This window comes from Engraulis encrasicolus, chromosome 7 (assembly GCF_034702125.1).
Source record: "Engraulis encrasicolus isolate BLACKSEA-1 chromosome 7, IST_EnEncr_1.0, whole genome shotgun sequence".
Classification (NCBI taxonomy): domain Eukaryota; kingdom Metazoa; phylum Chordata; class Actinopteri; order Clupeiformes; family Engraulidae; genus Engraulis; species Engraulis encrasicolus.
In genome coordinates, this window is record NC_085863.1 from 14175347 (window position 1) to 14199608 (window position 24262).

General features: G+C 44.6%; 1 protein-coding gene across 4 annotated transcripts in view; it reads right to left on the minus strand.

Moving 5' to 3' along the window:
- Positions 1–21383, minus strand: part of emsy (EMSY transcriptional repressor, BRCA2 interacting) — a 28397-nt gene extending 7014 nt beyond the window's left edge. The window contains exons 1-17 of one of the 4 annotated variants that reach the window (XM_063202907.1): positions 21152–21383; positions 20127–20223; positions 19585–19684; positions 18007–18081; positions 17401–17576; positions 16906–17061; positions 16017–16285; positions 14661–14913; positions 14121–14357; positions 13137–13286; positions 12134–12307; positions 10862–10998; positions 9810–9989; positions 8923–9118; positions 7009–7170; positions 4461–4648; positions 2048–2809 (exon numbers count right to left, since the gene is read on the minus strand). In XM_063202907.1, the coding sequence (XP_063058977.1) occupies positions 2048–2809; positions 4461–4648; positions 7009–7170; positions 8923–9118; positions 9810–9989; positions 10862–10998; positions 12134–12307; positions 13137–13286; positions 14121–14357; positions 14661–14913; positions 16017–16285; positions 16906–17061; positions 17401–17576; positions 18007–18081; positions 19585–19684; positions 20127–20196 (3285 nt within the window). In that variant the 5' untranslated portion in view covers positions 20197–20223; positions 21152–21383. Of the gene's footprint in view, positions 1–2047; positions 2810–4460; positions 4649–7008; positions 7171–8922; positions 9119–9809; positions 9990–10861; positions 10999–12133; positions 12308–13136; positions 13287–14120; positions 14358–14660; positions 14914–16016; positions 16286–16905; positions 17062–17400; positions 17577–18006; positions 18082–19584; positions 19685–20126; positions 20236–21151 lie in introns of those variants that run through there. The other 3 variants (XM_063202903.1, XM_063202906.1, XM_063202904.1) reach the window with 3 other exon arrangements.
- Positions 21384–24262: the final 2879 nt, after the last annotated feature.

Sequence of the window (24262 nt, forward strand, 5' to 3'; positions counted from 1 at the left end):
GCTCGTTTTGAGCATGTGACCTTCACGTGAGACTCGCACGTCGTGAGTACTTTATTTTGGGAAATAAACACAAGCTCAGAGAGTGGCAGAAACAGTCTTTAGAAGGAAGAGGGACAATCAGTTGTTGTTTGGATAAAATGACCTAGAGGTGGAGTGAAAAATGCTATCTTCTAAACACTGGACAAATAATTGAAAAAAGTTCAAAGGAGCCAGTTTTTTTAACAGCTCTTTGAACGGAACGAGCAGCCACTATGATCCGGATCCCGTCAAAGAGCCATGAGTCCCATCTCCATGACACACTCCAATGGCATGGTTTCCTCCTCGCAGTGGTTGTCAGGGTTTGGTTTCATTGAGACAGTTGTTTGATTTGGTAACGACTTGATCAGATGCAAAGGGAGTGATGGTAAGCGTCTAAGCGACAAAGTTTATTTTGTGTGCTAATATTTCAGCTGTACAGGCAACCAAGCAGTTGTTTTTACCCACAGGCAGTTAAACTCAGACAGTTCTTCTATTTATTAAATATTTTAAAAGGACAGGTTTTGAAATCATGTTTATAGAATTTGTGTTTTGCCTTTTAGTGCCTTTATTTGTATATGTTTTGATTCAAATGCAGTGCGGTGACCTACAGAACATTGCAGCCTTTATTCTGCTACCAATACATTCATACTCCACAGTAGAGACAACAATATGCACATTAGGGATGTCCATAATGAATCGACTTTTAAATCGATTAAACTTTAAAGGTTTCATCGGACCCCCTTGAAAACGAGATATCCTATCTCAAGGGGCTATCCCCCTAAACAAATTAATTGAAAATGAAATCGACTTAAAAGATGAATTGCAATTAATCACAAACCCAAGAGACAGAGGTTAAATGGGCATGACGAAGAGCGTGTGAAGAGGGGTGTGAAGAGTGGGAGCATTGAGATTCGGAGGGGAAAAACGCTGTTTATCGATTAATCGTAAGTTGATCGATAAGGTCCATAAAGCATCAACTAAAACGGTAAAAAGACTGCATTTACATAGCGCTTTTCCACTCCTTTTGAGTATTCAAAGCGCTTCACATGAATGCCTCACATTCTCACAAAATGAGAAAAGGTCGCACCATGCATAGGTTTCTTTATTATTACACAGACGCGTTTCGGCGTTCTGCCTTCCTCAGTGGCCTTCCTTTTCTCATTTTTCAGTTTTGCAATATTTTGGTCAGCACTCTTAAAGTGATACTGTCCCATTTCTGGAAATAAGCGTATGTTACACCTCCCCTTGAATTAAATAACAGGGTTTTACCGTTCTCCTGTACTTCCAACCGTTCTCTGGGTATGGCAGTGCAAATATTACCTCCAAGCTAACAGTTAACAATGAGTCCTATGAGACCAGTTAGCCGCCAGCTGGTCTCATAGGACTCAATGTTAACTGCTAGCTTGGAGGTAAAATTTGCACTGCCATACCCAGAGAACGGTTGAAAGTACAGGAGAATGGTAAACCCCTATTATTTAACTCAAGGGGAGGTGTAAAATAAGCTTATTTCCAAAAATGGGACAGTGTCCCTTTAAAAGAAGAAAAACTTGTTGGGTGAAGCCTGCTCCAACCTTTATGAACATTTATGCCTCGCATTCGCCCATTCACACTTGCATTCAAACACTGGTGGCCGTGGCTTCCATACAGGGTGCCACCAGGAGCAACTGAGCCACCTCTACCAAGTGAGCCACCACCACCACTGATTAATGAATTACCGAAATTGATCATTAGTATCCCTAGTGCAGATATACTATGGGTCAAAGACGTGCAAAATGGCATTGTCATTTAGTGTAACGGATGCCTTCTGCTGACTGTAACTGTAAAAGACTTTTTATTTATTTATTGTTACAGGGAATTCATGAAAGCCTTGGCTGTCATCCATTCACTTGAAACAATTTAAAAATCATGTTTTTTTTTGCAGTTACAGTCAGCGGAAGGTGTCCGTAACATTGAATGACAAAGACGTCTTTGACCCCTATGCACCTAAAGTAAGCAATAACAAGCATGTAAGTACAGTACATACACCCACCTGTGGCTGTGAAGACTTGTCGGCCGCCGCGGCGTGGTGCGAGCCCACGGGGTGGTGAGCCTGCAGCGGCGGGGGGTGGGAGAGCGGCGAGTGGAGCTTGGGCCGGTTGTGGGAGGTGGGGGCCTGCTGCAGCTTGGGGAGCTGTGGGGTCATTTGGGGGGGCTTCATAGACAACACCACTACCGGGTGGGGCCCAGAGGAACCAGACCCAGAACCGGAGGAGGTGGAGGAGGAAGAAGAGGAAGAGGAGGAGGAAGAGGAGGAGGACTTCTCCTTTGATGATGAGGGACCAAGCTCCTGTGACTGGACTGCCTTCTTTGGAGCTGTGATAGTGGGTGATGAGGAGGAGGCGGCGGCGGAAGAGGAGGGGGAGGGGGAGGAAGAGGGTTGGCTAGGGGCAGGCTTGCTCTGCTGGGCTGGGGTGAGTTGTGGTGGCGGTGGTGGTGCCGGCGCCAGTGCTGGTGGTGGTGGTGGGGCTGGTAGTGGTGGAGGTGGGGCTGGAGGGGCTTGTGTTAGTGTGGGTGTGGGTGTGGGTATGGGTTTAGGTCGGCTGGGTTCTGGTTGGGTTGCGGCGGGCGTGGTCCTCTGTGGGTGGGGCTGCTGGGCGGTGGTGGTGTTGGGGGGCTGGGAGGAGGACTTGTAGAAGAGGCCGGTCTGGGGGTCCAGCGTATCCTCCTCCACATCTCCTCCTCCTCCGCCTTCCTCCATCGCCATCACCTGATCCTCAGGATGCTTACTGGACACCGACGGGCTCCCTCTGGCCTGTAGGGGGGGGGGGAGCAGGAGAGAGAGAGAGAGAGAGAGAGAGAGAGAGAGAGAGAGAGAGAGAGAGAGAGAGAGAGAGAGAGAGAGAGAGAGAGAGAGAGAGAGAGAGAGAGAGAGAGAGAGAGAGAGAGAGAGAGAGAGAGGGGGGATGTTGCAGTAAGCCCACTAACACTGTATAGATTTCTTGCAGAGTGATGGGAAAAATGCAAATTTGTGTCAGTGGTCATTAAACAGAAATATCAGACCACCTGTTTGCATGGCAATTTCAAGTCGATGGGACACAGAGGTGCCAACCCTGGATTCAGAAAGGAAAACCCCTTTCACGGTTTCCTTTTCCCGTCATCACAGGTCACTTCCTTGAACCGATGACATAACCTCTCCTGAACATTCCAATAAATCAGCTGATTCCGACTATTCAAATTTGATCCAGGGGGTTTTTACCCTCCGAACCTGCAGGTGATACCTCACCTGGTGGAGCAGGACATCCCTCTTTTGCATTCTAGAATAACCCTTACATAATAATGACAACATATCAAGTTACAAGCCACAATACAGGACACTAACAACAAAAAGCGTGCAGGGAATATCAGTGCAGGGGAAAATCAGTGCAGGGGAAACTTGTTTCTAAACTGTTTCGAAACTCTAGACTTAAGAGCCCCAGTTTTTATTCTAGAGCCCCCAGGGGCGTTAAAGAGGTCTTGGGGGGTGGGGGTTGCAATTGAGGTGCATTTGTTCCATTTTTGCTATTAGTACAAGTGCAAAGAAAATCCTGCACACTGTCCATTCAACCAACAAACTTTATTACAACATTTCATACAAACGTTGTATTAAAGTTTGTTGGTGGAATGGACAATGTGCGGGATTTCTTTGCACTTGACTGACAACCGTGCTGGGATAACATCCTACGCACCTGCCCAACTACAGAGGTGTGCAAAAGCATCTTTGTTGAACTGCTATTAGTACAAAAAAAATAGTACTAATAGTGATGTAGTAAAACAATACTAAGGGGGGTGTTGGGAGGCTTATGAGTAGGTCAAGGGGGGCCTTTGTTCAAAAAAGGTTGAGAACGGCCCGGCCGTGGCACTGCAGCTGGGCACTAGGGATGCAAACGATTAATCGATTAATCGACTTTTATCGATTAATTGCGATTAATGTTTTTTAATCGATTAACACATTGATCGATTATTCAACTGACAAGAGACCCAGGTGAATGGGCATGTGAAGAGTGTGTGTGAAGAGGGGTGTGAATAGTGGGAATATTTAAATCACCTTTGGATTAAAGAATTGATGTAGAATTAACTTAAATGTGGTATTTAATCTCAATTTTTGCTAAAATGTTTAGATTTAGTAGTTTTTTTTCCGAGAAACATTGAGATTTCGGGGGGAAAACACTGCATATCAATTAATCGTAAGTCGATCAATAAGGCTATCAACTAATGCATTAATCGATAATTTGCATCCCTACTGGGCACTGGTCTGCCACACCGGTGCTGTGACCCAGGTTCGAGTCCGGCCCGGCCCGGTCATTTGCCGAACCTTCTCCCTCCTCCCAACTCGCTTGCTGTCACCCTCTGTCCTGTCACAAAAATAAAGGCATAAAAGCCCCAAAAAATTTAAATCTTGGTTGAGAACCACAGTACTGGTATACCTGTTGAATGAAATGCGAGGCGGCGGTGGCGGTTGCGGTTGAGACTGGGCTGGCCTTCCCGATGACCAGCGTCTGGGTACTGAAGAGAGCCGACACATCCTGCTGCTGATGCTGCTGCTGCTGGGGACTAGCTGATGTCACCTCGACAACAGAAGCATCCGCAGAGGCACTAGACGCCGCAAATTTGCCTGTACAGAAAAAAGGAACAGAATAATATATAAAGGTCAAAGTTCAAGCTACACTCTTAGCTACTCAGAGGTTTTCTTCCCCCACTACCAGGAAAGAGTGGTAACATTCTCCCATTTCCCTATGCGGGATGAATTGAAATTGAAAGTGAAACTGTGTATCCCATTGTTTTTTTGCTTTGTTTTTTGTTTACAGGCTGAACACAATGAGCTATGACCTCTGCTTTATTTTTTAAGGAACACTCCATTTCTGGGAATTTGACTCATGTCCAAACTCCATTACCCAGTGGAGTTTTACAGCTTCTGAATCGATTCAATTCATCCCTGAATCAGGAAGATGTCCTTTCAGTATTACTGATGCATGTCAATTAGTGAAATTGAATTGGCAAAGCATACTGGTAAAACCCGATTCCATCATTTATTTTCATTTTTATAAGTAAGTTTCATACATTAAGTGCCCCTTCCAGAACCAAGCGATACATGCAGGATGGCTACAGTCAAACTCAACTGCTTAACTCCTATCCGCCTATTCACTCCAAATGCAACCACAGCCCTAACGATTCAAGCTAAATGCTTGCGCTGAATGCTTGACATGCATTAAGTAGCTGACTGGAGCTGTAACTGTGAGCACAGTTACAGTCAGTGCAGTATGGTATAGCACAGTGGAGTCTGGGTGCGTTTGCTCAAAAATCTTTACTGCTAGCTAGCTACGTTAACCACAAGTAACTTACTGTGTTGGTTGCTGCAGTGCAAGTGCCCATTGGCAACCCAACTAAGTTGCTAACTGGCTAGCAACGTAGTTTTCAAGAAACGCAACCAGGGCTCTAAATTAACGTTTTTCATCACCAGCCCTAAATGGCTAGTTAATCTTACCAGCCGAACACACACTCACTAATGGGTCAAAGTGGCTAGTAAGTCGGTCTTTTCTACCATCCAAACTGAAATTTCACCAGCATTTGGCCGGTTGGCTGGAGTTAATGTGGTTGGAGTTAATTTAGAGCCCAGGGGTGCATTTCTCGAAACCATAGTTGCTAACTACATTAGCTACTTTGTTGTTTGCAATGCAATTTCCCATTGGCAACTACCGAAGTTGCTAACTGGCTAACAACTACGCTTTCGAGAAACGCACCCCTGAACGCAACCCAGTGCGATCCAGTCCCCCCGTGTGGGAGCCTACCGGCTGGGATGTGCTCCGCTAGGAGCTCAGCCTCTCCCTGCGGCCGCCCTGGGGAGCCCGAGTCTGAGTCGGGGGACTCTCTCCTCTCCTGGGCCACGTGAATAGGCACGGCTAGTGGGCCAAGGCCAAGCGTGCTGCGCTCCCTGCCCACTTTGGGATCGCTCCTCTCCTTCACTAGAAAGAGAGCAATGGAACGACCCAGTTTGTTAAGGGAGGAGGAGGAGGAGGAGGGGGGAAACGGCAGGGGAAAACCCTCTATTACTGTAACTTCCTCATTCAGATACGAGTTTACTGTTATGACGTCATAACAGGCACAAGGGCACCCTCACACAAGACATTGACATGGAAGTGAACGCAGATAAGAGATCTGATGGCCAACACAGCAACGTTTTACACTCATGATGTCAGAGGCAACAATACGGACAAGGCTTCTAATGTTCCATTTCAATGAGTTCAAGCAGACGACAGAGGGTGCATTCCAAAATGCAGACTTCCGTCCTCTACTTGTGCTTGTGGCCTTGCCCCACCTCCGTGTAGAAAACAATTAAGTTTCCCCAATGTCATCCTAGGCACAACAACTTTTGGGGGACTGTTCTTTACTCACCATCCCGATTACAAATGAGAAAATAACATTAAAATTGTGCTTTTGCAAGATATTGAATACATTTTCTGTTGTCAGTGACGTCATCACAAGGTCACAAGCAGGCAAGTGAGCAAGGGAGGAAGGAAGTCCGCAAATTGGAATCCACCCAGACAGAGACAGACAGACAGACCTTCATCCCAAAGGGGAACTCCAGACATTGCCAACTAATGATTTAATTTGTTCTTCAGAAATTACCCTGCTGGGTTCTCGTTTATCCCGAAGGGAGGAAAAGGAGGAGTGAGAGAGAGTCACATAGAAACTGAAAGAAGCAATGGCAACTGTTTGGGGTGGGGTGGGGTGGCTTGATCAAAGTGTTTTGGGGGAAAAAAACCAAACATATGGCTTGAAAACATCTTATATTTAGACCATATTACCTACTCTTCAGTGTTTGCTCAATAAACGCATTTTAAGATGAAAAGGATGTCCCAGCTGTCGCTCAATTGGCTGGGCACTCGACAGCTACACCGGCGATAAATAAAGGCATAAAAAGCCCAAAATATGTATTTATTATATATTTAAAAAAAGCTAAAAAGGAAAAGGCACCTGATGTAGTCTGCTGCAGCTCCAGCAGTGCTTTGATGGTGGAGGTAGCCGACTGGGAGTCCCCCAAGACGTCTTGGTAGATTATCGTGGGGCTGCTCTCCACCTCCTGCTCAGTCCACTCCTGCCCTCTGGAGGTGATGACGCGAACTACAGTCTGGGCATCTGAAAACATGACGACACAACCGAAAATGATGACTTGAGGTTTTCAAGTATGGTTAGAGAACTAGGTCCCCCACCCACCCCCTATGTTTCCATACACAATGGCATTTTTCTGTCACACATTCTACCAGACATAACAACACCCAGTTACACAGAATGAAAAAGATGACAGGACACATAATGACATAGCATCACCACTTAGTTCCCATGTGAATGGTCATAATACTGTATGTATCGTATTCCCTTAGGCCCGCTTGCTGCGAGTTTAAACCCATTGACGCCTAAAGCACCTGCAAGAAAGGTTGCTGAATGCCTGATCCCTTTTTAAGAAAAGCTGCCCTCAGCCTATAAAAACCTAAATATCTCAGCTTCTGAAGCACATAAAAATAGGCACTAAGTTGCATTTAAACTGTAAGACCCTCATCTTTCATTAGAATGTGTTCATTCATCTCAAACAAACAGAGATTTTTAATTAAGTTGTCTCAAATCTCATGAGCCTGAATGTTGCGTAATGCAGCTGCAGGCACCAGGGCCAATGTTGCGCAACGCAACATCAGGCATCAATGGGTTAAGTTACGCACGACACTACATGTGGCCGACTGCACTATTAGAAGCACAAGACTAATACGCACACTACTGGCGGCATCATCCAGTGGGCAGAGAGCTATACAGAAACTGGAAACACAGACTGTAAGTGTTTGGAAGTAGGGTGCGCCCATCCACAAATAGATGTCCAGGTGCCAGACAAAAGGTAGTAGGTAGTGTGATGAAGCGGTCTGCACACTGTGTATTAACTCCAAATATACTTTATTTCATTTTAACATATGGCAACGTTTCGATCCAACAGACTAGAGGGATCTTCCTGTTGGATCGAAACGTTGCCATATGTTAAAAATGAAATAAGAATTTTTGGAGTTAATACACAATGTGCAGACCGCTTCATCAAAACACAGACTGTAAGGAAAACAAAACAAAAAGTACCCCCTGGACGAGGAGGAGACGATACTACTGCTACTACATTTGCACGCTTCTTCAGCAAAGGGCAACGGGGAAGTATGATCATACAAATGTTTGTAATTTCAGACAAGCTCAAAGAGAACTATTGAAAAGTTTCACCGGGAACAGCCGTGTGGAACTGTGCAGTCTTTCTTACAATCGCCCTCAGCGATTTTGACGATATTGCCCCGAACACACACGTCTGCGTGCAGTATCCAACACGCACAAAATTGACATGTGCCCGCTGAAGCATCCTGAAGCAAGCGTATCGACGGACTTAGAATAAAGGCCCATGCAGTACTTCACTGGATAGACAAAAAACACACATGTTCAAATACAACACACAGACACACACCTTCAAGGCAAAGTTCAACCACAACATTCAGTTGATAAATGTAAATGTACATGGCTAACCTGGAGTACTCCACAGGTCAATTTCATACTGACCTGAAACTGTGATCGAATGGGGGCATTTTGTATCTGAGCTTTGACATTTCTCCAAAAACGTTGTTTATTCATTTATTCTATGTTACAGCCCCAGTGGGTGCTCCATGTCTTTTTATCTACTCTTCCCCAGTTTTGACTTCTTTGTTGCAGTGATGACCATTGTGTTTGTTTACAATGGTTTTTTATTTTGACACACACCTTGAAGGCAGAGTTCAAACTTAATACACCAAACGCACTAAAACATGAAGTGCACAAGTGAATCATTTGAGATCCAGCAACACACACACACACACAAACACACACGGTCCACACCTTGAGCAGCCTGCATGGCCTCTGAGGGAGGCGAGTCGCCCTCCTGCTCGTCCTTGGCCCCGCCCTCCTGGCCTCCTGTAGCTCCGCCCCCTTCCGAGGGCCGGGCCGCCTGCTGCAGCGTCTCGGTCACCAGCTGCCGCGTCTGCTCGCTCATCACCGCCGTCTGAAACGCCATCGGCTTGGGCTTGATCAGCACCTGGCCAGAAGCAGGGACACCATGCAGTAGATGAAGAATAAAAAAAATAATAATAACAATAATACCAACAACAACAACAACAACAACAACAACAACGACATCCACCGCCGTCTGGAACGCCATTGGCTTGGGCTTGATCAGCACCTGGCCAGAATAATGATAACAATTAAGCATTAGGCATTAGATTCATAATAAATATAATAATGGCACACACATGAACAAGTGCTGATCACTCAAGAGATTTCATGTGCTTGGGTTTGGTCAAAACCTATAACCATAGACATTTGTGTGTGATTCTATTTTTAAAGTATCTGCACCTTTCACAGAAATTCACAAAAATAGCGCATCTACTACTGTCTAAACTGAGATATTACTGAATCCACTAAACGTGTCAGAAGATGTTTAATCATCAAAACAAAATGTGATTGGAAAATAGGGCTGTAACGATATTGTATCGAACCGAGAAATCATGATACACAGACACGATACTGAATTGTGGTGCAAAAAGACAGTATCGTGATACGCCCTTTCAAAGTATTGATACCCTTCAGTCCAGAAAACAAAAGCAAAAAGCAAATTAATTAATTAAAAAAAGATGCATTTTAAAAATTGTTGGGTGTATCGAACCGTAGGACAAAAATCATCATATGAGTGTACCCTTACAGCCCTAGAAAACAGCAGCGCTGAATACCTGAGTTTTGCCTTGCTGCCCGTAGACGATCTTGGTGGGTATGATCTTGGTGGTGGTGGTGGGCTGCCCGAGGCCCGAGGCCAGGCCTTTGGGCTGGGTGACGATCATCTTGGTGATGGGGCGCGAGGCCGTGATGATGGCAGGCTTGCCTCCAGGGACGCCCTGAAGGGCCTTCTCTCCCTGTGCACAGGGCACACAGGTCACCAACACATACAGTAGCAGCAGAGAGTGGACAACAAACAACTTGCCAGGCCATGCCCTCCTCGTGAGGCAACACCTTTGGCGTTGCTTCTAGTCAGGTCAAGAGCAATGTAAATATCTTTTCTGATCTCCAGAAAAATCAGAAACTCCACCCACTTTGTTAGACACCAATCAACCAGTAGCAAACCTTGGGAGCCGGGTCAACCAGGCCATTTGGGAAACGTTAATTGTTATGCTCTTCGTCAGACCGAGTCTCAAAGAGATTTGACAGTCAATCAGGCTAACGATAACCAGGCTAACGAACAACATGCCCAGTTCCTTAAAGGGATTATCAGAAGCATATTGGGTTGTTTTTTTGCATGTTTGGGAAGAAATACTAACACTGAGGGCATAACTTTCTCTAAATATACCGTATTCAATTGACGTCATTATGCTCTCAAGGGGTCCTATTTCTTAGCAAAGGTGCGAAAAATAGCCCAATGTGCTTCAACACCAGATAGTCCCTTTAAGTCCTAATAGGCTGTGTGGTCATTTCAACCATGAAGGACGGTGGTACACACCGAGAAGAAATAAGACAGTTCCATGAGCAGTCACAGCACAAATATTATGCATCATTATATACCCTGTGCAAATACAGCAGCAACAAGACAAATACTGTGCGCGCGCACACACACACACACACACACACACACACACACACACACACACACACACACACACACACACACACACACACACACACACACACACACACACACACACACACACACACACACACACACACACGAGGTAGAACTTACACATTCAATTTAATAATAAAATAAAATTAAAAAAACGTTCAAAAACCTCACCCCTGCATTCAGCAGTGTGGTCACCACATTCTTGCCAGGCAGTCCCTGGATGGTGGTCCCCTTGCCTGTCGTCTTCTGCACCACTATGACGTTGGGCTTGGAGGTCATGGGGATTGTAGTTATCTTTGTCGTAGTACCTGGAGCGAGACAAAGAAAGTTCAAATCAAATGGGTACATTCCCACTCCCAGAACAAAACCATGAAATGACTACCGGGTCAACATAGCTCTACAGATTAGACATCATCCCATTTGACCTTTTAGTCAAAAAAATGTTAAAATGTAAAAATGTTATGTTTAAGTTTATTTTATGTAGACCCATGACCACAATGTAGGATCTATTGTATTTTTCGTATTGTACACCACTTTGGAGATTAAAGGTGCACTGTCTAATATTTTTAGTAGTTTATTTCCATAAGTCAGGCTGCCCATTCACAAATGTTCCCTTTTTCAAATTCCAAATATTCATTTTGAGTGGGAAAATTGCAATTTTGACGGAACGGAACGGACCTTCTCCGTTGTCCGCCATTTTGAATTTCCAGAAATAAGACATTTTCAGCCGCAAAACTTACTGTACTTTGGTCATACTATTAAACATTTAGTTCATTATCTAGTAAATATTCACTTACTTACTTTGGGCGCATCGCTCCCAATGGAGCATAGGCCATCCACAACTTTTCTCCATCCAACACGGTTTTGGGCTTTCCTTTCTGCCTCTTGTCTAAACGATTAAGACAGCCAATCCCTTCCCACTCGACAACATTAGTTCATTATTTAGTAAATAATAAAAAAAACATGGAGAGATTAAATTTGACAGTAGACAGCACAGTTTCAATGAGTAGCATATTTGCAATATCTACTCTGGCCACCATCCTACAGTGCACCTTTAAAGGGACACTGTGCTGGAAACGGTCAAAAAGGTACTGCAACTATGCTGCTCATTGAAACTGGGCTGCCTACTGCCAAAGCTGATATTTACATGGAAGGTTACTAATAAACACTTTTTTTCTAGTATGGTCCAAGTAAAGTCATTTTTGCAGCTAAAAATGGCTATTTTTGGAAATTCAAAATGGCGGACCATGGAGAAGATCCCTCTTTTCATGTATGAAAAGTGCAATTTTTCCAGTCATAATGAATACTTAATTTGATGGTGGTGGTAAGTATCCATGAAAAAGGTAACATTAGTGAATGGGCAGCATGAATTCTGGAAATAAACAACTAAAAATCTCACACAGTGTCCCTTTAAGCGATTCAGAACAGCAGTAAGCAGCGTACCAGACACGATGTTGCTGCTGATGATCTTGCCGCCCAGGGTTGCGAGGGACTTGGGTACCACGGTGATGATGCTGCCACTGGTGGTCTTGACGTAAGTGGCGCCCCCTGGTGACGTGGACATGCGGCCCGCTATGGTGGGGGTGCCTGTCGCCCGAGAATACGTGGCCTGCGTACCTGTACAGGGAAAGTTACATAGTGGCTCGATAATAGTTTAAAAAAACTCCCGCACACTGACCATTTCGCTGTTCTTTCTTTAATAAACGACGTTTCGGTACTAGACCTTCATCAGGCAAGGATTGTGACCCATGGTGCCATCTCCGACGCACCTGCCAGCTGAGGTGTGCGAAAAAAGCCGAAGTTTAACATAGTGGCTCGATAAAAAAAAAAAAAATCCCCATGGCCATTACCGGTACTAATCGGTTGCAAAACTTGCATTCTAGATATTCTCCTCACTCCCATCATCTAACACAGTGTTTCCCAACCAGGGGTACGTGTACCACTAGGGGTACGCGAGCACACTGCAGGGGGTACTTGGAAAAATGTTATTATTATAAGAAATGTATGGAACAGTCACATCAGGAAAGAAAAAGCGATACAGTATGTGAATTAGGGGTACTCATGGCACAACTAAGATGCTTAGGGGGTACGCAAGACAAAAAAGTTTGGGAAACAATGATCTAACATACGAAATGATATCGGTCAAATCTAAGTATGGAATACATGCGTAATTTCCTGTAAACTGCATGGAAACGGTAATATGTGGTTATAAATAATTATTATGTTGAAATGACATCAAAATTACCATGCAATTACTGCCTTATTAGCAGCAGGTAAAGGTGTTACCAAATTGTCCAATTGTTTTTTCCTGTAGGCAGAACTGCTTGACATTCAACAACTTGATTATAGGCAGATTCACACCATGCAGCTCCTTTGAGCTGTGGCGATGTGAATGAAACCTTGGAGCACAGAGAGGGAGGGAGAGAGGGGGGAGGGAGGTGGTCACCTGTGGGTGTGGAGACGAGTTTGGTGGTCATGATGGCTCCGTTGCTACTGACGACCATGATGGGAGAGGCATTGCTGCTAGGCATCGTGGCAGAGGAGGGCTTGGGGAGGATCTTACTGGGCTGCATCTGCTGCGTGATGATCTTCACTCCTGAACAACGCCAACGACAACAAGTCAAGTTATATCCAAACAACAACAACAACAACAACAACAACTCAAGTTAAATTCAAACAAACACAACAACTCAAGTTAAATCCACTCAAAAAGTTTCTTTTTTGTTACAGACTGCCTGCATGATGATCTTCACTTCTGAACAACACCAACAACAACAAGCCAAGTTAAATCGTGAAGCGCACTGCGTCGAAACGTCAGTCGCTAATTATGCTTGTACCACAATAAAATAACAAAATAGTATCTGAGCGATCCAGTCGTGCCTGGCCTAGTCTTTCTGAAGTGGACCAGATTGCTTTCAAGTTAAATCCACTCAAAAAGTGTATTTTTTGTTACAGACTGCATGATGATGATCTTCACTTCTGAACAATGCAAACAGCAGCAAACAGCAAATAAACCCACAGCAAGTGATTTCTTTTAAAAATTAAAAACAAGAGCGGTGCTCCTTATATTTTGGAGGCGAGAAAACATTTTGCTGTGCACAAGTGGTTCTGTAAATTATCGTTCTGGAATACAAGTTCCCTCACCAGGCCCTGCCGTGTGTGGTTAACTCTTCAATGACTATTACAGCGTTCCACTGATGGAACGGCATACATTATGGTGCTACCTGTTCATAATTCTTTGTTGTTGCCTTACCGTGGCCTAACGGTGGGGCACTCGCTTACTAAACCGGCGACCGACTTTGCCAGTCCTTCCCCGTCTCTATCTACCCACTAGTTTCCTGTCCCTCTGTCACTGTCCTATCACAAATAAAGCACAAAAGCCCCCAAATAAAATCTTTTTTTTTTTTTAGAAAGTAAGAAGTTCCCTCACCAGACTCCTGCTTGATCTGGATGGTGGGCTTGCTGATGGGGGAGGTGGCGGTGGCCTGCGCCTGCCCGAGGGAGGCCTGCACTGGGCTGCCCTGCGGCACCGGCTTGCCTGGCTGGTGCTGGTGCTGGTGCTGGTGGCTCTTGGGGAACTGGGCCAGGATCTGGGTCGGGGTGCCAACCAGCGTCTTGGGGGACGGGAGCCTGGCGCTGGCAACCTTCACAGCTGCTGAAGAACCACCTGATGAGGTCATGAGGAAGAGGAAGTCAGAGGAAACAAAAATACCCGTTCAACTAACGTCACGTTGTGCCTCTCAATTTGTTTGAAAGCCATGACTTTATGACCATAGACTATGCACTTTTTTTTTTAAGTATCTTTTTGGACTGAGTGGTAATCGTGTGCCCTACCCTATCAGCCACGGTAGGGCCAGACTATGCACTTTTAAACGTGTATGACTCTCCAGGTTTTCCCATCACCATTCTGAAATCACTCAGACCAACACCAACAACAACAAAAATGTTCACTGAACACTAGTAGGGCTACCTGGAGCAGTAGTTGACATGACAACAGAGGGGGTGGAGGGTACCACTGTGGTGACCGCCACAGGGCTGGCCCCGGAGCCGGAGCCTGAGACTGGGCCTGGGCTGGAGCTGGCCGGGATGACCACGGTCTGCTTCTGGCTGGAGGAGGTCAGCATGGAGCTAGACACCAGCTTGGACATGGCCGCGTAGTTGTGGGACTTAGACAGGATGTTGGGGACAAAGCTGGAGCTCTGGGAGGTTGTCACGATTATAACCTGGGGAAGAAAAAAAATGTTGAGCGTTTATAGAAAATCATCACGATAATCACCTAGAGGGAAGAAAAAGGTTCAGAAAGTTGATAGAAATCGTCACATAATGACCTGGGGATTTTTTTTTTTTAAGTTTGTAGAAATTCATGGTATTCAGTAGTGGTGTCAACAATAATCGATTCTGCGATGTAATGCAATGCGGGGCATGGACAATTCAATTCAATGCGGCAAGTTCCATATTCGATGCGGCAAATTTTTAAGTTTCAATTACTTCCGTGGATATTTCAGGAGCAAATGAATGTTAAATTAAATAAAAGCACTTCAAAGCATTGAAAACTGCAAGACTGATATAGAAAACAGCCAATAAAATGTTGCTCAGTATCTGACTACTTGTATTGCCTCATCATGACTGATTAAACATTTGCATTGCTTTCAGTAGAAATGTAATGCATTGCATTGCAGAATTGAATCAAATCGAATCGAAACCTCCCGAATCAGAATCGAATCGAATCGAATAGTGAGGGCAATGCCAATGCACACCACTGGTATTCAGACAAAATTAAAATCATAGGATACTCATAAATGGCTATAAATAATGAGCCAAACAGAATAGAATACAAAGTGGCTGGTACTAGATTAAGGAACTATAAACTAAACTACAAAGAAGAACAGATGAACATCTTGGGTGATAAAAACGGATAACGTCAAGCATAGAATAAACCAAATGTATGAATTTAAAAAAAACAACAAAAAAACTAGATAACCTCTCAGAGAGCACACCACTGCCCTCTGGTGGACAGAAACACACCCGCACCGTGAACAGTCTAACAAACATGAACACAACTCGGACGATCACATAACCTTCTCTAGCGGAGGTAATAAACAGCTGGCTCTAAATCAAGAAAAGAAAACACCAGTAACAGGCGCCGACGCACCTTCTGCGTGGTGGTGTTAGTGGTGGGTGTGGTGGACAGAAACACAGACGTACCGTGAACAGTCTAACAAACATGAACACAACTCGGACGATAACATAACCTTCTCTAGCGGAGGTAATAAACAGCTGGCTCTAAATCAATAAGAGAAAACACCAGGTACAGGCGGCGCCGCACCTTCTGCGTGGTGGTGTTGGTGGTGGGTGTGGTGGGCTTGGTGAAGGTGATCTTGACGGGGGAGATGTGCGGGGGCAGGGAGTTGGCGATGCTCTGCATGATGTTGCTCATCTTGGGGCTGCCGCTGACGGGCACGGTGATGGTCTTGGACATGGCTGGCATGGAGGGCATGGCCTTGGGCACCTCCTTCAGCAACACCGGCGTCGAGCTCGACGAGTTGGTGCGCCGACGCTTGCGCGGCTTCTCGTCCTCGTCCGCACAGCTCACGCCTGAGCGGACACACACACACGAACACACGAACACACACACACACAGTCATTAGGGGCCAGTCACATATGAATCAATCAATGCCTGTTTTTTGCGGCCACCGAATTAGGACAAAAAAGGAGAGAGAACGTTTTCTGGTGGTCTGCAAGGAAGTAGAAAGTTGCATGTGTCCAACGAGAACCCTATGTGCACAATGACGTCTTTTGCAATAGCGCCAAATAAAAAAAAATACTGTTAGGAATAAAGAAATACACAATAAAAGTAGAGTAATTTTATTGATCCCCAGGGGGAAAATTAAGGTGATGCAATAAATGACACCACAAAAGCTCCCTTGTCGTGATTCCTTTTTCATGTGCGTTCTTTTATATCCTGCTCCCACAGCAATTGCTTTTTTGGGATGTGCGCACACCTCACAACTTTTTGAATGCAATAAATGACAACAGAACGATTGAGGTAATCAAAACAAAAAGACAAATGAAGGAAGCAATGGAAAGCAAACTTGTCCACAGGAAAAAAAATAGTGTCCCACAGCCCATGTCAAGGGGGCCTTGGCTGGAATCTACTGGTATATGGGGGGCCTTGCCATGGCAAAGTTTGGGAAACCCTGTGCTACTCCACTTACTCTTGACGTATACGGTGCTTCCGCTGGGCAGCACCACCACGTTGGAGGCGGGGCTGGCAGGACGAGGCGACTTCACCGTAGGAGCTCCACTGCCGCTGGGGGCCGACACATTGGTGGGGGTGGATGTCGTACTGGTGTAGGAGTAGCACACTACCACTGCAAACAGGCAACACAATGGGAGGATAAGTATTGGAGCTAGTAGTACATTTGCTAATATCATATACTTTGTATTTGTATTTCATTTCTATTTGTTCAGTTCATCCATTTCATTTCTATTTGCATTTTCATTCGGGATAACTAGCTTGTTGTACTTTCATCGCTACTCTACTATGACTACTTGTTTTTGTAGAAGATCGCCTCATATTTGCCAGATTAAAAACGTTGTCTTTTTTAAATTATAGCCCGTCGTCATCATCTGGAAATCAGTTTTACTTTTTTAAATTCTAACATTACATTTGTGTCATTTTGGACAAAATGATTTTTTTTTGTGTGCACCTTCTTTGTTGCCGGTTTCTGCTGGCGGGAGTAGGGAGGCGTTCTGGTGGGCGGCAGTGCTGGCGACGGCGTTGGCTGTGACTGTGAAGGCCGTCTGGGGCACCAGCCTGGGCATCAGAGGCACCAAACGACGACCCTCCACAGACCACTCCGACGAACTATTGGGCCCCGACATGCTACAGTGGCACACGGAGGAAAGACATAAGAAGGGAGGAAGGAAAATAGACACACAGAAAGACAAACAGACAGACAGACAGACTTTTTTGTTTTGTTTGTTTAAGTAAGTGGTATGACAGACAGAAGACGGTCTTCTTTCAGTTCTCACTTTCAGACATACAGACAGACCACACTTCATTCAGCATATAGCTTGGTGATGGAGTGTCCTAGACATGCAAGTAAAAAGTAATCATATACGTGAAGAAAATATGTCTGCAATTCTGAGTCAAGGGGAAAAAAATATATATATGCATATCCTCCAAAAAAAAATAATTCATTTTATTATTATAATTTACTTATTATTATTATTTATAACTATAATTGTGCTCACTTTTTTACCACACATCAACAGTTATAATTCCATATACCCAATCAGAGAAACAGACTTACTGATATGCAATGGTGGTGAGGCGTTCATCATTGACAGCTCTCCGCACTTCTGCCCGATGACGCTCTGTGGAGATGCTAAGATAGAAATAAGGAGATTGTACGTATTAAGAACGCAATATGCAAACACAACTTTCCAATCATTTTTCACAAGACATGCTGGTGATGAGTTAAGTGCATTCCTGAAACAGCAATCAACCAAACACATTCTCAATCACCTGATTCCAGCTGCAGTGCACACTTCGAAAGTGATTTCAACGATTACATCCTTCAACTGGCTTCAATAGTTACATCCATTTCCAAGGTTTTTTTAAAGATGGCCTCTCAACGTCATTTCATTAATATTGCTGTGTTCCCCATTGTTATTGAATGTGTTACGCGTTGGTCCTGTTTAAAAAAACGTTCTGGTTGCTTTGTTTCAAGACGTTTTTGCAAGCTAGCAAGGTGGCTTGTGGAGAAACGAGAGGGTGTTCCGTGTTTCTCGTGAAAATGCGTCTCTGATTGGCTCACTCCTCCTGCTCTCGTGGAAACGCGTCTCTGATTGGCTCAGTCCTCCTGTTCTTGGAGAGAATGTAATGGGAAACAGAGTCGCCACTTCCCCGGGTGGTACTGCACTATAGGGGCACCAACGGAGGCGTGCAGGCTCCATTCAGGGCCGTGCTCTTTGGACAGCGACCCCTAGGCGAGCTGCAGGCACGGAGCAACCAGAGTGAGCTTGCTGTATGTATGAGGCTTTGTGCTGTGTGTGTACCTGAGAGTAGCAACCAGCTGATAGCTAAGCTAAGCTAGGTTTCGGGCCACCAGACGTTGCTTGTTTTGAAAACAAGCAGAAAAAAATTACTCGACATGTTTTTAGATAAATGGGTCGATATAAACCTTTGTGGGCAACGCCTTCTTTCGACGTGACGCAACACAGAAAGGCTTTCGTGATTCGCTCGTTTCTCTGCATTAATTATGTCAATTGGGAAACACCGGGAAACACAGCCAGGAGAGTTGACGCACCGCTATGAGAGCCTTGCAAGTGAGTTTAACTTGGGGTGACCGTCCGATCTTCGAAAGGAGTGAGTAAAACTGTGTTTTATCGGAAGTTGACCTTTAATCAACTTTATTGTTTAGATAGGCTAGTGAGAGACACAGGAAATGTGGAGAGAGATGGGGAAGGAAAGGCAAATGACCTAGCCTGATTATCATCGACGTTCAAATCTCTTCGAGACTTGGTCTGACCAAGAGCATAACAATTAACGTTTCCCAAATGGCATGGTTGACCTGCCTCCCTTGGTTTGCTTATGGTTGTTTGCTTATCGACAAAGTGGGAGGAGTTCCCGTATTTGCCGGAACTCAGAAAGTAGGCCTACTTGCTCTTGACCTGACTAGTTGCAACGCTGAAAGTGTTGCTTCACCAGGAGGGCTCAGCCTGGCCACAAATGACCTAGGGTCACAATTGAACCAGCATCCCCAGTGCAATGGTGCAGCCCCTTAGCCCACTGATTAATTCCACCCTTTATCTGACACCAAGTCACCGATTGCTGTAAATGTGCACATGTTCATGTGATGTCAAGCATGCATGCATGCATTTAATACCTCAGCACTTTAGTCAGCTCCCCCAGCAGATCCTTCTTGTCCCTGGTGAGATCTCCTTGCGCTCGCAGTGCACTTATGACCCCAGCATACGCTTCCAACTCTGTCCAGAGATGCCAGAAAAATAACACCATTCATATCAGTCAGCATGCCATTTCAATCAGAATGCTCATTACAGTCACTCCATACCTTACTCCACTGAAAATCTACAATTGAGATGGCACATAAGGATAGTACATGGGTGCGTTCCAATATGCGACCTTGCATCCTCCACTTGTGCTTGTGGCCTTGTACCAGGAAGTAATATGTCATGATGACATCACTGACAACTGATTGACAAAAAAAAATGTTTTGGCTAAGCTGACAGCTGGGAAACTTTATTGTTTTCTCCACGGAGGCGGGGCCAGGAGGCAGGGATGAATACACTGTGGCACACCATGTGTCTTAAAAAGTCCAATGATGCACCTGCTTGAGTACTACCGTCCCTTAACTGAATCATATTAATGGCACGAAATGTGGAAACATGCACAGGAAAAAGTGCTCACCCAGCTTGCGAAGTATTCTCTTGCACTCATCTCTGCTGATGTCCAGAAGCGTGGGCCACACGACAGGCATGGTGCCGAGCAGCTGCGGTTTCTCCTGCTGAATCATACACTTTATAAGAGAGACAGGGGAAATCCTTAACTGTTTTATTAACATATAATGCAGCAGCACTGCAGCAACTGTGCTTGAAAACGTATATTCCTTACACCCCCCCTCTAGCCTCTATGTAGGCCTACGCCTCTGATATCGCTCTTTACATTGTTTAACATGCTTTATTTTTTTCTTGTCTGGGACTATGATATTTTAGCGCCAATGTCATGCAACTACATTAGCTTTACGCACTTGCGATTTACAAACGCACAAACGATTGACAAAGGCTGCCATCTCTACGAGTGACGGAAGGAAGCTAAAAATAAAAACAACGGCATTCAGACAGCCAACATTTTGTCAGACTTTGACCTAGCTATGCCATTGTCCAAGTCCCAGCTCTACCATTTCTAAGACAATATAGATGCATTAAACGCATTCAATAACGTGTAACTTCTCCAACATGGTACAAAACCTGCATTGCATTGCACTTGATTTCCATATAAATAGAAAAACAAAAAGCAATGATCCGTTTGCTAACACTAGCTATTTCGCCGTCAGTGTGTTTGGCTGAACCAAAATCTGTCCTATGGTAATGCTACAAAGTATATAATTGCACCAGATCAATAACTGCATGTCGTTAACTTGGGCTGTTGTTTATCGCATATTGTTTATGTTTTTATGTTTAGAAAATCTGCTTTGCTAATAGTGAGACCTGACACAACCTAGCATAACATTCAATGGCTGCAGATAATTGTTTATGTTTGGCTAGCCAATGTTAGCCATGATGAAACTAGCACCAACATAATTTTACTGTTAGCTGTTCTTTTGATAAACGTTGCATTTGGCAATATGCTTTCTTGCAGCTATGTACATATCATTGCATGACGGAAATCAATTGTCGTAATAAATCAGGCTAAGGTGAGTAAATTAGAACTACCTTTTTTGTTGATGTGCTGGTGGTTTGGGATACGGGGACGCCAAAAATTCGCTGGTATGTCCGCAGTACACAGCCTCAAAGGCTCAGACAAACATGGCTTCGCCCTCTGCAGCTATTCGTTACAGTAACGTTGATTTCGACTAAATGCAAACCGGGTGTGAAAATAATCATTTTTCAACACTTTAGCCGCGAGACATCACTGAGCCAAGGCGGTCAGGACGAACGGTAGTTGTTGCTACACCTCAGTGTAGTCAGCCACCACCCCCTCAAAGCGGAAGTGAATTTTTACTCGTGTTTTCGTTGATTTCAAAATAAAAGTTTTTGAGTTGCGTGACACACATGATATAGGGTAGGCCTATTAATTGACTAGAATAATAGACTATAACAGCAAAGAAAAGGCTACCTCTTGAGAACCCCGTCGTCTTTTTTCCAGGTTGATAATTGAATGGACAGATGACATGGTCCACAGAGAGCTTTGCCGTTCTGATTTGGACATAACTGATTATAGCCTGTCAGCCCTACTGCGCTCACACACACACACACACACACACACACACACACACACACACACACACACACACACACACACACACACACACACACACACACACAAAGACGCACGCATGCACGCAGACACACACACACACACACACACACACACACACACACACATTCATGAAACATGATGTAGCACCAAAGTCCATGACCAAAGGATGCAGGCAAGGAAAAGGTTAAACGGTGAGAGAGTCTGATGGAAGCAGTGGCATCTGTTATTTTAGACGCTGTGAGTATGCACTCAAAAGTTGCATCGTCACAGTCAGGGGCTATCAGTGTGTGTGTGTGTGTGTGTGTGTGTGTGTGTGTGTGTGTGTGTGTGTGTGTGTGTGTGTGTGTGTGTGTGTGTGTGTGTGTGTGTGTGTGAGTTTTGAGTTAGTGCAAGTAGAATTTGCAACCAAGATAGGCCTACAGGGTTTGGGGGGGGTAGGGGGGGGTATCAGTGATGGGAGAGTGGGATAAGTGTTCAGCATCCTGATTGCTTTGTGTATAAAGCTCTTTACCAGCCTGGTGGTACGGGAATGGAGGCACCTGTACAGTGCTTTGCGGGTGGTGTAAATGTCCTGCAGGGAGTGGAGTGGCGCTCCAAAGATCTTCGTTGTGTCCAATGCGCTGGAGCGTCTTCCTGTTTTTCTCCGTGCAGCTTCTTCCCCACACTGTGATGCAGCTGGTCTGGGTGCTCTCGATGGTTCCTCTGTAGAATGTTGTCATGATGGAGGGTGTAGCACTTGCCTTCTTCAGTTTGCGTGTGAAGTAGAGGCACTGTTGGGCCTTCTTCGCTAGTGCTGATGTGTTGGTGGTTCAGGAGAGGTCATCGCTGATGATCCAAGGAATTTTGTGCTGCTCACTCTCTCCACAGAGCCCAGTCTCGCGGAAAATCAACTGTATGCTTTGTGGTGCCGCTACGATATAGCCTCGTCTTTCGTGGTTTAGCAATGTGCACTGTCGTCAAGAGTGGGTGAGAGAGAGGGCGAGAGAGAGCGAGTGAGAGAGAGGGACCACCTGAGCAGCATGCATTCCGGGAGGGTCAGCTGCATACCATCTCTCCCTTCCCTACTATTAAAATGCGGAATACTATTAAACTATTTATACTATTAAATTCCACAACCATGGTTGACTAGCCAGATGATGCACTTTTTTTTTTAACTCACTTGTTTACCACCACACATGATTAACACCATCTAAAGCAAATTTGTTTATTGGTCTCATCAGACCACACAACAAGGTTCCAGTGATCCATATCCTTGGTCTGTTCATCTCTCTTGAGAGTTACCAAGATAAACACATTTGCTTTAGATGGTGTTAAGCATGTGTGGTGGTAAATAAGTTAGTTTTACAAAAAAAGTGCATCATCTGGCTAGTCAACCATGGTTGTGGGACTGACATGGTTTGGGGATGTATGGATGCTGTCAACGTTGGAAATCTGAATTACACCTAAAGAAGCATGCATGTCACTGTGACTACAGAAGCAGACCATAGGATTTCATTCAAAACTCACACACATCTATTTTAGCCAGGTGCAGACTCAAAATGTACAATTTCAATGTAATGAAAGGTTGAAACACACACCAATGACCTCCCTTGTAATCCCTTTTTATTTCGAAATGAAAAAATGAATGTTGTTGCTGCCAAAGGTGGTTCTACAAAGTATTTAGCAAAGGCTGTCCTTTTGTAAATATGTTTTCTTTGTTTTTTATTTTTATACATTTTCAAAACTATCAAGACAACTTTCTTTCACAGGGTCATAATGGAATAACTTGTGTAGGATTTTGACAACAGAGATGAATTTGTAGTATTTGGAATAAGGCTGTAAGATAATAAAATGTGGAAAAAGTGAAGCGCTGTGAATACTTTCCGGATTGACTGCATGTTAAAGGAAACATGAAAACCTGTTTATACTCTGTCAACAGGAAGCCAGTCAAAATAAATTAAAGTGAGTGTTGATATTTATTTTGTGATCTTGTGTTATTTACTTAACGAATGGACACACACACACACACACACACACACACACACACACACGCACACACACACACACACACACACACACACACACACACACACACACACACACACACATATACACACACACACACACACACACACACACACACACACACACACACAGGTATGATGCTTATTGGAGTGGAGTTTTTACACTTTATGGAGACTTCAATATAGCCCATGCTTCCTATGCCAGCCACGGTGACCTAGCACCCTTGCCATCTGGGCCCATCTGCACCGCCTAGGGACTCTTCCCCTGTGACGCTACTGCTGGCCCTGGTGCCCACACCCATTGTCATTCCAGTAGGCTATGTGAATGCTTTGCAGCGTTGTTTATATTTATTATATTATTTAGTTATATTTTATTGTTTAGAACATAATTGTGTGTGAGGATTAACTCTGTTAAGAAACCAAATGATGAGTCAAAAGGTGTAGGAAGACACCAGCCAGTCATTCACATCAATTCTGTATAGTTTTCAGTTTGCTCATCAACAAACTCATCAGTGTTATTTGTGTAGGATGGCAGACGTCTCGCAAAAGATTGTAGATGGT